This window comes from Pelodiscus sinensis, chromosome 3 (assembly GCF_052426305.1).
Source record: "Pelodiscus sinensis isolate ZL-2025 chromosome 3, ASM5242630v1, whole genome shotgun sequence".
NCBI lineage: Eukaryota > Metazoa > Chordata > Testudines > Trionychidae > Pelodiscus > Pelodiscus sinensis.
In genome coordinates this window covers 158,572,017-158,590,559 of record NC_143054.1, presented here as the reverse complement: position 1 = coordinate 158,590,559, position 18,543 = coordinate 158,572,017, and the positions used below count along the sequence as shown (strand labels likewise).

General features: G+C 42.5%; 1 protein-coding gene across 1 annotated transcript in view; it reads right to left on the bottom strand.

Moving 5' to 3' along the window:
* The window catches only part of DNAH14 (dynein axonemal heavy chain 14), a 605,515-nt gene that overhangs the window by 232,096 nt on the left and 354,876 nt on the right, over positions 1 to 18,543 (bottom strand). Inside the window, exons 43-45 of the mRNA XM_075925276.2 lie at positions 17,911 to 18,031; positions 16,878 to 17,107; positions 15,508 to 15,624 (exon numbers count right to left, since the gene is read on the bottom strand). Of these exons, the coding sequence (XP_075781391.2) occupies positions 15,508 to 15,624; positions 16,878 to 17,107; positions 17,911 to 18,031 (468 nt within the window). The remainder of the gene's footprint in view (positions 1 to 15,507; positions 15,625 to 16,877; positions 17,108 to 17,910; positions 18,032 to 18,543) is intronic.

Below are 18,543 nucleotides of genomic sequence, written 5' to 3'. Positions count from 1 at the left end.
CGCCCCCGATGGAGAGGACTTGGCTGGCTTTGCGGGCTTCTGGGGGTGGAAGCTCTCCTGCAGCCCCCCAATTGCTTCCTTTCCCCAGATGGCAGCCTGCAGCAAGTGCAGCCGGTCTGATGGCCGAGTGCTGTGATGTGCCCAGTGTGGGTACTCCGGGCAATCCAAGCCAGGACTGCTTTGCAAGCGGGACACCCCTGAGAACTGTCTGTCCAGGGTGGGGGTCGGGACCCTTTAAGCACAGCCCTCGGCTAGCCTGACACAGCATCTCCACGCTCTAAGTCCTCCTCTGATGCCCTGCCGGCACTGCTTCCGGCCATCCTTAAGCCTGGTTCAGGGTCCACTTAATGTGAACATGCTAGTTTGAATTAGCAAAACGCTAATTCGAACTAGTTTTTTAGTCTGGATCCGTTAATTCGAACTAAGCTAATTCGAACTAACTAATTCGAACTAAGTTAGTTAGAATTAACGTTGTAGTGTAGACGTACCCTGAGGCTATGTCTACACTACACATTTATTTTGAAATAACAGAGTGCAAGTCTACAAGGCAAGCCCACTATTTCAAAATAATTTTGAAATAATGGGCTTCTTACTATGACTTCTGTAACCCGCATTTTAAAGGAGTAAAGAAATTAGAAGGAAGAATGTTCTTCCTTCGACTTCCTGCTGTGTAGACAGCACCAAAAATCGAGTTAAGCTATTTTGACTTCAGCTACGCAGTTAACGTAGTTGAAGTTGCATATCTTAACTCAATTTTGACCCACAGTATAGATATACTCTAAGGTGCCACATGACTACTTGTTGTTTTTAAAATTACAGATTAACACAGCTGCCCTCTTGAGACTGCTATTCTAAGGGTAGATTGTCTAGCCTCCAAGTATGACATCTCTAAATTTGTCACCCACCCAAACATCAAATCACTGGATGGTAAGAAAGGCTGCACTGGGAGGGGTGATCTTGCCTCTGACCTGGATCAATGCCTTCTGGAGAATGCTGGTGAACCTGAACTGTCTCGGCCATACAGAAGCCAGTAATACTTTGTCTTGTTTGATCTTTATTATGAAGAGAGATGTAGGCAGAAATATATAAATTAGTGGTTCCAACCACTGTACTAGAAATGAATCCTTTCTGGAGTTTTGGTTCCAGGTGGTTTAGGAGTAGTAGGCTGGACATTTCTTGCTCATGTGAAATGCAAAGAGAACTCATGGTAGGAATAGATACAAATTGCTGAGTTGCATACTTCCCACTCATTGTCTTTGGAAAAAGGTCTGCTGAATTTGTGTCTCTGGAAGGTGCACTGCCAAGAGCGCAAACAGGAACAGCAAACAGGAGAGTTTGGAGAGGGAGTTCTCCAGGTAAAAGAGGAGTAAAAACGGGACCCTTGTGGTAAGTGGCTGTCTGGAGTGTGTGTTTGTGTGGGGGGGAGTTATTTGCAGTGTGCTGAGCTTGTGTTTGTCTGTTTGGTTTGTTTGTTTGTTTGAAGGAGCTTCTAAAAGGTTTGAAATCTAGAAGCCTCTGTTAATTGGCTGAGCCTCAGTCAGGGGGAGGGGCTAGCAGAGATATATAAGCCGGTGACTCAGTGACCAGGGAGAACGCGAACAGGAACAGCAAACAGGAGAGTTTGGAGAGGGAGTTTAGAGGGGGAGGTTAGAGGGCACTAGTGACTTCTGACCTTCTTTAAAACATAACTCTTAGAATAATCTATACTCCAGGGCTACGTCTACACTCTTATTCCTACTTTCAGGAAGCTATCTTGGTAATGGGTAAGATAGTTACTCAGACACTTTGCCAAAGGATTAATGCCCACAAAACAGATATCAGACAAGATCACAAAGAAAAAACAGTTTCTTGCCTTTTCAACCAGAAAGGACACTCTCTCAATGACTTAACCACCTGCATTCTGCTACAAAGACCATTTACATCTGCACTTGAAAGGGAATCCTCTGAACTGTCATTCATGTTAAAATTCGACACTCTCCGAGAAGGAATGAACAAAGACTCTAACTATCTTAACCATTACCAAGATAGCTTCCCCAATTATCACCTCTAATACCATTAGCTCACAGACATCTAACTCTCCCCACCTCTAACATAATTAATTCACAGACATTTACCTTCCTTCCTTCCTTCCCCCCCCCCCCCCCCGCATTCCCCTCCTGTTCTGAAATGTGATTTGTCCTTTTCATATGTGTTCATTTTTTTTAATTGTATCCTTTGGTATATATGGTTGTGACTATTTTCTTCCACTACTTGATCTGAGGAAGTGGGTCTGGCCCACGAAAGCTCATCATCTAATAAACCATCTTGTTAGTCTTTAAAGTGCTACATAGTCCTGTATTTTGCTTCAGCTACACCAGACTAACACGGCTACATTTCTATTACTATAGATAATTGGGTTTGTGATGACCGGGAGAACTGTATGGTCACTTGCCTGCCTGGTGCGAAGGTTGCGGATCTCTCGAGGCATCTAGACAGACTTATGTGTAGTGCTGGGGAGGAGCTGGTGTTCGTGGTACATGTAGGTACCAATGACGTAGGGAAGGGTAGGAGAGATGTCCTGGCAGCCAAATTTAGGCTGCTAGGAAACAGACTGAAATCCAGGACCTCTATGGTGGCATTCTCGGAAATGCTTCCAGTTCCACGCACAGGGCCAGGTAGGCAGGCGGAGCTTCAGAGTCTCAATGCGTGGATGAGACGATGGTGTAGGGAAGAGGGGTTTAGATTTATTAGGAACTGGGGACACTTTTGGGAGAGGGAGAGCCTATACAGGAAGGATGGGCTCCACCTAAACCAGGGTGGAACCAGACTGCTGGCACTAAACATTAAAAAGGCCGTAGAGCAGTTTTTAAACTAAGAGATGGGGGAAAGCCGATTAGTGCGGAGATGCACGTAAATCGGAGGGAGACCTCTCTTAGAGGAGAATCCATTGATAGAGATTCTCTAAGCTGTAGTCAGAAAGAGAGGAGGGGAGAGGGCAAACCATGGGCCTGAGCAAACACACAACCGCATACAAAGGAATCCAATGCACCAGGGAAGGGCAGACAAATAAGCAGTGGCAAATTTTTAAAGTGCTTGTACACAAATGCTAGGAGTCTGACTAAGAAGATGGGTGAACTAGAGTACCTCGTATTAAATGAAGAGACTGACATAATAGGCATCACTGAAACCTGGTGGAATAAGGAAAATCTGTGGGACACAATCATACCGGGATATAAAATATATAGAAAGGACAGAGCAGGCCGGGTGGGTGGCGGAGTGGCACTGTATGTGAAAGATAATGTAGAATCAAACGAAATAAAAATATTAAGTGAATCAACATGTTCAATAGAATCGCTATGGATAGTAATTCGATGCTCCAATAATAAGAAATTATCTGTAGGGATATATTACTGACCACCTGACCAGGGCAGCGATACTGACATTGAAATGCTAAGGGAGATTAGAGAGGCTACCAAAATAAAGAACTCTATAATAATGGGGGATTTTAATTACCCCCATATTGACTGGATACATGTCACCTCAGGAAGAGAAGCGGAGATAAAATTTCTCAATGGCTTAAATGACTGCTTCTTGGAGCAGCTGGTGCAGGAACCGACAAGGGGAGAGGCAATTCTCGATTTAGTCCTGAGTGCAGGATCAGGTCCAGGAGGTAACTATTACAGGACCGCTTGAGAATAGTGACCATAATATAATAACATTCAACATTCCTGTGGTGGGAAGAACACCTCAGCAGTCCAGCACCCTGGCATTTAATTTCAAAAAGGGGAATTACACAAAAATGAGGAGGTTAGTTAAACAGAAATTAAAAGGCACAGTGACTAGAGCCAAATCCCTGAAAGCGGCATGGAAACTTTTTAAAGAAACCATAATAGAGGCCCAACTTAAATGTATACCCCAAATTAAAAAACATAGCAAGAGACCTAAAAAAGAGTCACCGTGGCTTAACCACCATGTAAAAGAAGCAGTGAGGGACAAAAAGGTATCTTTTAAGAAGTGGAAGTCCAATCCTAGTGAGATAAATAGAAAGGAACATAAACACTGTCAAATCAAGTATAAAAATGTAATAAGAAAAGCAAAAAAAGATTTTGAGGAACAGCTAGCCACAAACTCAAAAAGAAATAACAAAATGTTTTTTAAGTACATTAGAAGCAGGAAGCCTGCTAAAAAACCTGTGGGACCCCTAGATGATCGAGCTATAAAAGGAGCAATCAAGGATGATAAAGCCATTGCGGAGAAACTAAATGATTTCTTTGCTTCAGTCTTCACGGCTGAGGACACTGGGGAGATTCCTGAATCTGCACCGTCCTTTGTGGGTGATGAATCTGAGGAACTGTCCCGGATTGAATTGTCATTAGAGGAGGTTTTGGAACAAATAGAAAAACTTAATGTTAACAAATCTCCAGGACCGGATGGCATTCATCCAAGGGTTCTAAAAGAACTCAAATGGGAAATTGCTGAGTTATTATCTGTGGTTTGTAACCTATCCTTTAAATCGGCTTCCGTACCTAATGAATGGAAGGTAGCCAACGTGACACCAATATTTAAAAAGGGCTCTAGAGGTGATCCTGGCAATTGCAGACCGGTAAGTCTAATTTCAGTACCGGGAAAATTAGTCGAAACAATAGTAAAGAATAAAATTGTGAAGCATGTAGAAGAACATAATTTGTTGGACAAAAGTCAACATGGTTTCTGTAAAGGGAAATCCTGCCTTACTAATCTGTTAGAGTTCTTTGAAGGGGTTAACAAACATGTGGACAAGGGGGATCCAGTAGATATAGTATACTTGGATTTTCAGAAAGCCTTTGACAAGGTCCCTCACCAAAGGCTCTTGTGTAAATTACATGGCCATGGGATAAGAGGGAAGGTCCTTTCCTGGACTGAGAACTGGTTAAAAGACAGGAAACAAAGGGTAGGACTAAATGGTAAACTTTCAGATTGGAGAGTTGTAACTAGTGGTGTACCCCAAGGGTCAGTCCTGGGACCAATCCTTTTCAACTTATTCATAAATGATCTGGAGAAAGGGGTAAGCAGTGAGGTAGTAAAGTTTGCAGATGCAAAACTGTTTAGGATAGTCAAGACAGAAGCAGACTGTGAGGGACTCCAAGAAGATCTCACCAAACTGAGTGATTGGGCAACAAAATGGAAAATGAAATTTAATGTGGATAAGTGTAAAGTAATTCACATCAGGAAAAATAACCCCAACTACACGTACAGTATGATGGGGGCAAATTTAGCTACGACAAATCAGGAAAGAGATCTTGGAGTTATCGTGGACAGTTCTCTGAAAACTTCCACACAGTGTGCAGCGGCGGTCAAAAAGGCAAATAGGATGCTAGGAATTATTAGGAAAGGGATAGAAAATAAGACCCAGAATATCTTACTGCCCCTGTATAAAACTATAGTACGCCCACATCTTGAATACTGTGTACAGATGTGGTCTCCTCACCTCAAAAAAGATATTTTGGCCTTGGAAAGGGTTCAGAAAAGGGCAACTAAAATGATTTGGGGTTTGGAACGGGTCCCATATGAGGAGAGGTTAAAGCGACTGGGACTTTTCAGTTTAGAAAAGAGGAGACTGAGGGGGGATATGATAGAGGTTTATAAAATCATGAGTGGTGTGGAGAGGGCCGATAAAGAAAAGTTATTTATTAGTTCCCTAAATAGAAGAACTAGAGGACACCAAATGAAATTAATGGGTAGCAGGTTTAAAACGAATTAAAGAAAGTTCTTCTTCACACAGTGTGTAGTCAACCTGTGGAACTCCTTGCCAGAGGAGGCTGTGAAGGCTAGGACTATAATAGAGTTTAAAGAGAAGCTAGATAATTTCATGGAGGTTAGGTCCATAAAAGGCTATTAGCCAGGGGATAAAATGGTGTCCTTGGCTGGAGAGGGATGGCAGGAGACAAATTGCTTGATCATTGTCTTCGGTCCACCCTCTCAGGGGCACCTGGTGTTGGCCACTGTCGGTAGACACGATACTGGGCTAGATGGACCTTTGGTCTGACCCAGTACGGCCGTCCTTATGTTCTTATGATGGTACCCTAAGCCAGATGCACCAACTCCATAGATTGAAACTTCTATGTAAGGAAGGATGGACCTTTCTCCTTCTTGTTTGTTGACCAACATAACCTAACTATGCAGGGTGTGAATGGATGGATAGAACCATTGCAGACTTTGCACAGCATAAAAGGCAGGGATCTCTCATTAACCATTTTGTGGATGTTGGATGATGAAGAGAACCACTATGCACACTATCTTAATATTTTCCCACCCAGCTGAGTGCTGTCAAAGCCTGTGGAGAACCAACAGATTTCTAGATTGTGTTTGCTTGGAAAATAAATTGTCTGCATACATGGTTGCAGACATCACAGACGAAATATCACACAGGAGTCACTAAGGAGGCCATGGGGCCTATGAGGACAAGAAAGGATTATACTATCATCTGTGGGCTCAAACTTGATAGATAAGGTCCTTCATAGCTTGAAACAGGTCCTACGATATATATGTGAATCCAAGATCACTCCAATAAAGTCTATAGTCTGTGTGGAAGCTAAAGTGGACCTTTATACTTATTACATTTCTGCTTTCACTCCTACATTTTTAGGGGTAAGATTAGGAAAAGAGTTTCTACTCACACTTCCAGGCATGACTTTCTCAAAACCAGTCAGTCTTCTAGGTATAGGAACACTGATGTATCCTGATGACAGAGATACACTGCCTTTGTATACACAATTCCTTTTTGAATTTCCTGGGTGAAAGTGATCATGAAATCAGAGTTTATGATTTGAAGACATGGTAGAAGGGAGAATAGAAAAATAAAGACTTTCAGGAAGGCAGACATTCATAATCTCAGAAAGCTGGTAGGTAAGATCCCATGGAAAGCAAGAGAAAGAGAAAAAACAACTGAAGACCACTGGCAGTTTTTCAAAGGAACGTTATAAAGGGCCTAAAAGTAAACTATTCCACTTCATAGGAAAGCTAAGTAGTATAGAAAGAGACCATTTTGGCTTAACCATGAGATCTTACACGATATCAAAAATAAAAAAAGAGTTGTATAAAAGTGGAAACTAGGTCAAATTACATATGAATATACATAAATAAAGTATGTAAGGACAAGATTAGAAAGATAAGTGCACGTAACGAGCACAATCTAGCTACAGACATAAAGGGTAACAAGAAAACTTTCTACAAATATATTAGAAGCAAGAGGAAGACTAAGGACAGGGTAGACCCATTGCTCAATGAAGAGGAAAAAATAATAATAGAAAATGGATTTGTAAAGAATAAATCATGTCAAACCAATCTGATAGCTTTCTTCGATAGGATAACGAGTCTTGTGGATAAGGGAGAAGTGGTGGATGTGGTATACCTAGACTTTAGTAAGGTGTTTGATACGGTCTCTCGTGATATTCTTATCAATAAACTAGGCAAATATAACTTAGATGGGGCTACTATAAGGTGGGTGCATAACTGGCTGGATAACCATACTCAGAGAGTAATCATTAATGGTTCACAATCCTGCTGGAAAGGTATAACTAGTGGGGTTCCGCAGGGGTCTGTTTTGGGACCCTCTCTCTTCAATATCTTCATCAACTATTTAGATATAGGTATAGAAAGTACGTTTATTAAATTTGCAGATGATACCAAGCTGGGAGGGGTTGCAACTGCTCTGGAGGATAGGGTCATAATTCAAAATGATCTGGACAAATTGGAGAAATGGTCTAAGGTAAACAGGATGAAGTTTAATAAAGACAAATGTAAAGTGCTCCACTTAGGAAGGAAGAATCAGTTTCACACATACAGAATGGGAAGCGGCTGTCTAGAAAGGAGTACGGCAGAAAGGGATCTAGAGGTTATAGTGGACCACAAGCTGAATATGAGTCAGCAGTGTGATGCTGTTGCAAAAAAAGCAGACATGATTCTGGGATGCATTAACAGGTGTGTTGTGAGCAAGACATGAGAGTCATTCTTCTGCACTACTCTGCGCTGGTTAGGCCTCATTTGGAGTATTGTGTCCAGTTCTGGGCATCGCATTTCAAGAAAGATGTGGAGAAATTGGAGAGGGTCCAGAGAAGAGCAACAAGAATGATTAAAGGTCTAGAGAACATGACCTATGAAGGAAGGCTGAAAGAATTGGGTTTGTTTAGTTTAGAAAAGGGAAGACTGAGGGGGGACGTGATAGCTGTTTTCAGGTATCTAAAAGGCTATCATAAGGAGGAGGGAGAAAACTTGTTCATCTTGGCCTCTGAGGATAGAACAAGAAGCAATGGGCTTAAATTGCAGCAAGGGAGGTTTAGGTTGGACATTAGGAAAAAGTTCCTAACTGTCAGGGTAGTCAAACACTGGAATAAAATGCCCAGGGAGGTTGTGGAATCCCCATCTCTGGAGATATTTGAGAGTAGATTAGATAAATGTTTATCAAGGATGGTCTAGACAGTATTTGGTCCTGCCATGGGGGAAGGTGACTCGACTCGATGACCTCTCAAGGTCCCTTCCAGTGCTAGTATTCTATGATTTTATGAAAACTTGGAAATGGTAGAGGTGCTTAATCACTTCTTTGTTTCAGTTTTCACTAAGGCTGGTGGTGACTGGATGCCTAACATAGTGAGTACTAGAGGAGATAGAGTAGGTTTAGAATTTGAAATAGGAAAAGAACAAGTTAAAAATTTCTTAGAGAAGTTAGATATCTTCAAGTCACCAGATGTGATGAAATGCATCCTAGAATGCTCAAAGAGCTAATAGAGAAGGTATCTGAGTCACTAGCTATCATCTTTGAAAAGTCATGGAAGTTGGGAGCAATTCCCGAAGATGGGAAAAGGGCAAATATAGTGCATTTTTATAAAAAGGGAAATAAGAGCAACTCAAGAAACTTCAGACCAGTCATCTTAACTTCTGTCCCAGGAAAGATAATGGAGCAAATAATTAAGGAATTCCTCTGCAAACATCTGGAAAACAATAAGGTGATAGGTAACATCCAGCATGGATTTGTAAATAACAAGTCATGTCAAACCAATCTGATAGCTTTCTTTGATAGTATAAGAAGTCTTGCAGCTAAGAGGAAGTGATGGATGTGGTCTACCTAGACTTTACTAAAGTATTTGATACAGTCTCACATGTCCTTATCAATAAACTAGAGAAATATAGCTTAGATGGGGCTACTATACGGTTGATGCATAACTGGTTATATAACCATTCTCAGAGAGAAATTATCAACGGTTCACAGTCATACTGGAAGGGCATAACAAGTGGGGTATTGCAGGGGTCAGTTTTGGGACTGGTTCTGTTCAATATCTTCATCCACTATTTACATAAGGGCATAGACAGTATGCTTATTAAGTTTGCAGGTGATACCAAGCTGGTGTTTTTCAGGATAGGGTCATAATTCAAAATGATCTGGACAAAACTGGAGAAATGGTCCTAGGTAAACAGGATGAAGTTTAATAAGGACAAATGCAAAGTACTCCACTTAGAAAGGAACAGTCAGTTCCATGCATACAGAATGGAAAGTGACTCTTTAGGAAGGAGTACTGCAAAAAGAGATCTAGGGATCATAGCGGACCATAAACCCAAACATGAGTCAACGGTGTGACACTGATCCAAAAAAAAAAAGCTAAAATCATTCTGGGAGGCATTAACAGGAGTGCTGCACTCAAGATGAGAAGTAATTCTTCCGATCTATGCTGCACTAATTGGAGTATTGTGTCCAGTTCCGGGCACCACATTTCAAGAAATACGTGGAAAAACTGGAGAATGTCCAGAGAAGAGCAACAAAAATTATTAATGTTCTAGAAAACATGACCTGAGGGAAGACTGAAGGGATTGGATTTGTTCAGTTTAGAAAAGAGAAAACTGAGAGGGGCCATAATAACAGTTTTCAAGTACCTAAGAGTATGTTACAAGGAGGAGGGAGAAAAATTGTTTTCCTGGACCTCTGATGATAGGACAAGAGGCAATGGGCTTAAATTGCAGTGGGTTAAGTTGGACATTAGGAAAAACTTCCCAACTGTCAGGGTGGATAAACATTGGAATAAAATGCCTTGGGAGGATGTGGAATCTCCATCACTGGAAGTATTTAAGAGCAGGTTAGATAGACATCTGTCAGGGATGAGTACTTGTTCCTCCTGTAAAGGCAAGGGACTGGACTTGATGACCTCTCAAGGCCCCTTCCAATTCCAGAATTCTATGACTGTAAGACTTGCTGCAATGTCAAGAGTTGGAAGTGAAGTACTTTCTAATGGCAATGGTCTAGGCTGATTGTAAGTCACAGGAACTTCCTATGTGCATGGTGGATATCTATGTGAAAATAAGCAGTTTCGTGAGCAGATTATAAAGACCAGAGTGATTATTCTAAATCTCAGGGAAAGATGAAGACATTTATTTGTCTGAAATTTAGTATTGGCTTCTGGCCTCCTCCTTTTTGGAGATAAATAAATACCTTGAGTAAAATCCTTTCCTGTTTTGCTGGAGTGGTATTGACTCACAGATGGGAAAAAAGAGTCTTCTTCCTATCTAAGCAACTCTGTGATAGGAGTCTCTAGAGACGGATAGGACAGAGCTTTGAAGGGGAATTATTGTTTAGCTAGTGGTGGTGGTTTTCAGAACCTATTTGCCTGATGTTTCATGGTATCATGCTAAGAATAAAGCGGCTGTTAAAGGGGGCATGGGAAACCAGTCCAAATAGATTTGCCAGGACGAGTGGTTTACATCTCTTGACAGTGCTGTCAAAAGGCTTACTCAGTAGGAGACTGGGCCTGGAAGGAGAACAAGGGGGAATGTGCTGTATTCTTTGGTATTTTCTAAGAAGCTCATATGCTTTCTGTTGGTAACAGAGGTGAGTAGCTGCTGTTGTCAGTAAGGGTATGTCTACACTACCACCCTAGTTCGAACTAGGGTGGTAATGTAGGCAACCGGAGTTGCAAATGAAGCCCAGGATTTGAATTTCCCGGGCTTCATTTGCATAAAGCCGGGCGCCGCCATTTTTAAATGTCCGCTAGTGTGGACTCCGTGCCACACGGCTACACGTGGCACGGACTAGGTAGTTCAAACTAGGGTGGTAGTGTAGACATACCCTAAGACTGAGGCTTAGGGCCTAGGCTTAGGATTGAGGCTTAGGGCTTATCTGTGGTGCAGGAGTATAAGCACCCAGAGAATTTCTTTGAAGGACAAATCCTCCACAGTTAACTGGACTTTTTGAGAAATCCAGAGGCTCAGAGCCTCAAAGCCTATATAATAACTACAGATGTTGCCATCAAGCAGATGGCTGTATCAGTGGCATCTACTAAAGCCTAGAGGGCAGACCTGGGTATCAGTATACCCTCTTCTATGGCTATTTGAAACTAAAGTTTGTGTTCTGGAGCCAGCTCGTTGATGAATTCAGAGCCCTTATTATAACTAGTAAAAGCAGTTTGCCATTAAAGCCTGGTAGTTTGCTGTGCAGAACTGAAAATGGTCAGAAATTAAGTTCTCTTTTTCCTAAAGAGGCCTCAATGTTTGGTCTTCCTATCTGTGAGTGCAGATCTGTGTTGGTGTTGCTTGTTCCTTTTTGGTGACAGCCTGCACCACTAGAGAGTCTGGAGCAGGGTGTGAGAAACAATATTATGCCCCTTTAGAAGGTACAAAATACTTCTTTTCCATTCATTTTTGGAGTGGGAGCATAGATGGCTGCTGTCTCAATAGCGCAAGTTGATGTGGCGGGCTTAATTTGTGCCTCAGCTCTCCTGGCTGGCATTGATTTGCATTTCTCCGTGGTACCAGAAACTAATGGCACCGGGGAATGAGAGGCTCTAAGCAACTCGGACAGGGAACATGCTGGGGAAGCTCTTGTGGCTTGAGAGCCTTTGCAGGGTGATGAAGCTGCCCTACGTGAGGGCTTTTGCTGTACCCTCACCTCCTCTGATTTGTCCCTTGGTGAATGAAGAGACTTTTCCCAGAGAATAGTCTTCAGTCACATTTCTCGGTCTTTTCTTGCCCTTGCCGTCATATTCAGGCAATGAGGGCATTTCTGTGCCACATGAGACTCCCCTAGGAATTTGACACATGAAGCATGGCCATCTGAGGAAAGCATTGAGTCTCTGCAGGAATCATATTTTTTGAAGCTGTGAGAACCTGGCATTGTAGCAGATAAGTAAAGCTGCCACAGTGGCTGCTGCTTTTTTTCTTCTTCTTTTGGCAAAGTCAATATTGAAAAAGGTCAAATTAAATAAAACTATGAAGTAAAAAGCTAGAAATAATAGAGGATTTCAATTTTTCCTGTCAGGAAGAAGAGCACTGCTGTGAACTCCATCTTCAGCCAGTGATGGTTGAAAAGGAACTGACAGGATTTGCGCCATGCGTGTGTTCCACGGCCTCCGAGGATTTGGGAGGGAGGATGCACTGAGTGTGCAGGCACGGTGCGAGGGGCACTGCTACCAAAAATCTCCAATCCCCGGCACAGGCATGCACTGAGACCTGCGTGGAGCACCCACAGGGACACCACTCACTGAAGAAAGCTTCTTCCAAAAGAAGCCTGTAGTCTAGACATAGCCCCAGTCTCATTGAAAGGAGTCCAGATCCACTCTATGGTTGGGCAGAACCTTTAATACTGCTGGTGATCTTAATATGGCATAGCTGTTAGATGACACAAGTGAATGATGAACCAATGGTGTGGGCAAAGACCAGATCTGACCATATTGGCACCTCCAAGTATGCATAGATTGTAGGGTCCCCTGGGATTGTGTATCTGACCTTTATTGCTGGGGGACAAACAGAACAGTTCCTTGGCAGTGCCTGTTTTGGTGAACGACAGTTGTTAGTAACAACAGCTCCTCCTCCATGCAAGTTGGTATGGGTATGTCTACACTACAGCGCTAATTCGAACAGCTAATTCGAATTAGCGCATCCAGACTTAAAAACTAGTTCAAATTTGTGTTTTGCTAATTCGAACTAGCGCATCCACACTGATTGGACGCAGGGGCGCATTTAAGGGCGGCTGAAACCGGTTCTGGCAGGGCATCAGGTCAGTAGTTGCTTTGTGTGGCTGCTGTCTGAGGCTATCTGAGGCTCATGCTTAAAGGGACCCTCCTGGACAGCCGGTTCTCAGCTTTTCCGCTTGCTTGCCAACCTCGCTGAGGGACAGCAAAGCGTTTTTCTCTGCGCCCGTCTGTGTCGGTGGTTCCCTTCGGGGACACCGCCGCAGGTGGCAACATGGAGCCAGAGCTCGCCCTGCAGTTTCTAGTGCAGTTTGTGGCCTTGCTGCTGCAAGCCTGCCAGCAATGGCTGGAGGCTGCCTGGCACCACCTGGTGCACGTCAGCCCCCTGCCTCTCCGCCTGGCCTCCCTGGGGGCCGTGGAGGAGCCGCAGCGGCGCCCGGATGCCGGCGTGCGCCGCCGCATCTGGCGTCTGGACACCAGCACCGACTGGTGGGACCGCATCGTCCTGGAGAGCTGGGGAAACAGGCAGTGGACCCAGAACTTCAGGATGAAGAGGGACACCTTCCTGGAACTCAGCAAGTGGCTCGCCCCTGCTCTGGGGAGAAGGGACACTCGCATGAGGCCCGCCATCCCCCTCGAGAAGCGTGTGGCCATCGCCCTCTGGAAGCTCTCCACGCCGGACAGCTACCAATCCGTCGGGAACCAGTTCAGCGTGGGGAGATCCACCATCGCAGTGGTGCTCATGCAGGTACGGCACTCGCCGGCCACTGGGACGGGAGGGAGGGGGGTTGCAAGGAGGGGATGGGCCGTCCCAGGGAAAATGGGGAGAGTAGGGGGGAGGAGGCGAAAGTGCCCCGCACCGGAGGGGTCGGTCTGTCCCAGCCGTACTACACGCCGCCCGGGGGCGTTGCTTCCGGGAGTGGGGCGCGGGGCACTGCCAGGGCACGAACACTTCCAGCCACCCGGGCGCCCCAGTGATTAGCGCTTTGCTGTGTCTCTCTGCAGGTGGTCAAGGCCATCAACCGGGTGCTGCTCCGCAGGGTGGTCTGCCTCGCCGTCATCCGGGGGTTCGGCGCCCTCGGCTTCCCCAACTGCGGGGGAGCCATCGACGGGATGCACTAAGTTAGTTCGAATTAGCGCTGTAGTGTAGACATACCCTAAGGGATCTTCTGGAAAAGGCTTTTTTTTTTTCCGAAAGGTCCCGTCTAGACTGGTGCTTTTCTCCGGCAAAGCCCCGAGCCAGAAAAAAGCAGCAGCCATGTTCATGCAAATGCCACGGGGGATATTTAAATCCCCCGCGGCATTTGCAATTCCGACTGGTCTCATTAGCATCCCTTTTCCGGAAAAGGGTGCCAATGTAGACACAGCCATTCTGTATAACAAAAGCCATTTCAGTTTCTTGTGTCTGCACGTATACTAGAGGGAGTGAACTGGCCTTCACCGAGGTGGGGAGAGGCCAGAAGGATGTGCTCTTGAAATGTCTTAATGAACTATTTTGAGCTGAAGCTCGAACTCCCTCTGAACTTGTTTCTTTCTCTGCTGATAATTTCTCTTTGAAGTTCGCTTTGATTTCTTGCCCTGACATCAGACTTGTTTGGTTAAAGGTATAAAATACTAGGATTAATTGTATTAGCCAGCCTCACTGGGCCCGGCTCTGCTGGGACCACGTTTGGCTCACTTTGCTTTTATTGGCCAATAAAACTGTCTGTATAGCCGAGTAAACTGAGTGAGGCTTTTGCTTCGACATCATCTATCAGGAATCTTCTAATTCTGAATTTATGAGATTGATGGGTTCAGTGAGGGAAGGAACAGCATATATTATACATAGAAGGGATGTGAGCATCCCCAAGCCAAAACTGAGGGGTTTGTCAGTGATCAGGAAAATCTGGGGGCATATCGCACAGATCTTGAACCTTGGGATCTTGAGTATACTAGGCACTCTGTACATGAGAGTCTGAAAGGTAAGAGATATTTAAGACCTCTTGCTCCTAAATGTGTCTCCAACCCTAAAATAAACTTATAAAAGAGCAGGCTAAACTATTTATGACTGATTACACCAAAATAAAAAAGGCTACCTAAAGCTGTGGATACAATACAATTCTGCCTCAGACCATAGGTAGTAGAAAGGAAACAAGGGTTGTTGATCTATGCCAGCTCTTATATCATTGGCTAGGAAAACAAGGAAGAGAAAGCACAGGCACAGAGTAATGTACTCTGCTAGTGAACAATTTTCAGGTCTCAGGCATATGGAGCACATGTGCACCTTGAGTGAATACACAGAAAAACCAGCACCTGAAGGAGAACATTATTGGCTGTTTCAGTACAGACATTAAGAAATGGATGATTACAAACTGAAATATCCTCCCACCCATGCAGATGATGTTCTCCAATCAAATTTGAGATATACTTGATGAACACCAAGGGGACAGTTTACACCATGACCGGAAATGCTGTATTTATTCTGAGAATAAATGGAGGACTCCAATCTATAGTGGTGTGAATCTTTCATTTATGTAAGCACTACATTTAAAGGGAAAAAAGTCACCCTGAGATAATAAAGTAGACATACATTACTAAGGATTTTCACAAGGAATTTTACCTTGCTGAATTAGAAACTGTGTGGTAGGAACTAAGTCTGTCCATGGTACAAAGTCACATGTTTGTAAATCCACAAAATACTCAAAGATAAACCTGTTTCCAGCTGGGAACTGAATACCTGTAAAGTTAGAAACAGATAGTGAAGCAGAAGGACAAATCCTCAGCTGGTACACATTAGAATTTGATGTCAAACAGGAATTAGAGATTTCATAGTTTTCAATTGCCTCTAAGTTTTGTGATGTAAAGCTAAACAACTGAACATAAATTTTTTTCAGTAGTCAATATAATTTGTTTCTCAAAGAAATTAAATATGCATATATATATTTCTAGATTTTTAGAAATATGCCAACCATCTATCCTTCTTACCTTTCATTTTAAGGTCAAAAATACATGTTGATTATCTGAAAGTGTATGCTACACTGAAACCCCTTCGCCCCATGTGAGTGTGTTTCAAAGCCTTATCAACTGTCTCAGGCTCACACTATGGGACTAAAATAGCAGTGTAAAAATAATTGCTCTAGCTGGAGCCTGCACTCTGAAACCTGACAAGGGAGATGAGGCTCAGAGCCTGGGCTTTAGCTCAAGTGGGCACCTCTACAGCGTTATTTTTAGCCCCATAGTCATCAGACTAGGTTTCTGAGGGAATCTTGATACTGCAATTAAAAACCTGTGGTGGGCCCTTGCCAGCTGATTTGCATTCACAGAGATCAGACTAAGGGGCTATTTAGTTGTGGTGTGGACATTCAGGCTCAGGCTAGAGCCCAGGCTCTATGTTCTTGTGAGGAGGGAAGGTCCCAGAGACTGGGTTGTAGCTCGAGCCCAAATGTCTATTCTGCCATTAAATAGCCCCTTAGTCCAAGCCCAAGCCAGCTAGCACAGGCCATCTGTGAAGGTCTAATTCCTGTGTAGATATACTCTGCTACAAGTGTTTCTTTGCATTGTAGACATTCGACAAATGAGTAAAACTTCTAAATGTAAAGTAAATAGCAACTCTGGAATTACATGTATTTACTGTTGCTTTATAAACAGATTTTTTTTAGCAATCAGCTGAAGTGGAAACCATGGCTGGCCTACCCTGACAACTTCACAGTAGTATTAATAACTGTGATTTTGTCTGAATATGATGAATAAAAATTATTGTTTGGAGAAAATCTGAGAATTCCATGTTGGAAACCCATTTAGTTTTTAAGTAATATACATTTTAAAAAGTGTACAAAGCCATATATAACAGATAGCTTTTAAGTCCTTACACGAAGATTTTTTATTTATAGGATTTTATTCTAAAAAATAAAAAACTTTCAATCCAATTATAATAGAAACACTGTAAAATTAATGAATGCTATATAACATACTACATGTAGCACAACATACCAATAGGTGGTTCTCCTTCAAATATATCACGAACAAAGTTACTGAAACCACGTGTTACATTTACAAGAGACTCATCTGTGGTATTTATGCCAATCAGGGATTCCTCCTCATAATCAGTTTCTCGTCTTAAAACTCCTCCAACTGCCCAAGTAAATGCAAAGACATAGAGTTTCCCTAACAATGATGGCAATTTGTCAGGATACTTTTCCAAAAATGATTTCTGATCTTCCCTGGAATGAATGAAAAAGAAATAAAGTTCAGTGGTATAACAGGCTATTATTATTGTATTCAAGTGCTTCATTGCAAGTAATTAACTTATATATTGCAAATTGTTAATATGCACCCAGTAGGTTTATAAACATAAGAACTGGTAGGGAGATATTTTCAAAATAGTTACTAATAGCCAAGTGGCTTGCAATATATTATACACCTGTTGAGTATCAGATGGTAAATAATTCTGTAGTAATACTGCCAAGACTTCTCAAAAAGTCCTAATAAGACAGGATATGTTAAGAGCATTACTCAATTTTTGCTAGTGCACTATGAGGTGCTGTTTAAATGTGAGAATATGGTCTAACATAATTCCAAGATAGTATTGGCTGGTGGTCATGAATATGTTGAGGGTCAAAGAACACGATCACATGATGTGAACTAAATAATTATTCTGGAGGAATGCACCACAAACCAACTTTACTGGGGCTCAGATAAAAAGGTCAGATTGTTCTTTAACTAAAGAAATCTGAACAAACAACTAGTTAGTTTTATTCAACATCTCAATTTTGCAGTGAGGCAGATATCACTAGCATATACACATGTTGAGGATGTAGTTTGGAAAAGACTGGACATGCAGATACTAAAAGTTAGGGCCAACATAGAACTTTGAGGTAGCCTGTTCTTTAAAATGCAAAAAAGACTAATTTTATAGACAAGCTCCTAATTATCCAATTTGATTAATATACTCTTTATCAAGGCATTTCCCTTTTTTTGAAAGAATAATAGCTCATTGTTAACAAATCTAAAGTCATTGCCTGACCTTTTCTTTGCTACTGAGGCCTTTGCAATCACTGCTTTGGCTTCAACTGTTAGTTGGGAGCTGAGGTACTGGGCCTGGAGTACTTTTGAAGTACCTGGAACATAGTGATGACTTTCAACACCTACAAAAATGTCAAGAGACAGCATTTAACATACGTATGAAATAAATATCTAAGATTACACAAACCACAGTCATACCAATTTTAGTTTACTAGATAATCAACTTTGAAACATCTCATTTGCATTACGAATTTTATGGAATTTCAAAAGACAACTACTTTGAAAACATTGAATTGACATTGGGACTACATTTTGCCAAAATGTTTTTATGACTTATTCCTAATATACTCTAGTTAAAAGCCCTTTTGGCTTCTACCAACACAGGAAAAGAAAAGAATCGTACTACGTGACTGATGATCTCAGAGCGGAAGCCATGTTAGCCTGTAACTGATTTTTTTTTTAAATGTTCCAGTAGAGCCTTAGGGTATGTCTACACTACAAAGTTAATTCGAACTAACAAATGTTAGTTCGAATTAACTTTGATAGGTGCTACACTAGCGCTCCGCTAGTTCGAACTTAATTTGAACTAGTAGAGCACTTAATTCGACCTAGGTAAACCTCATTTTACGAGGAC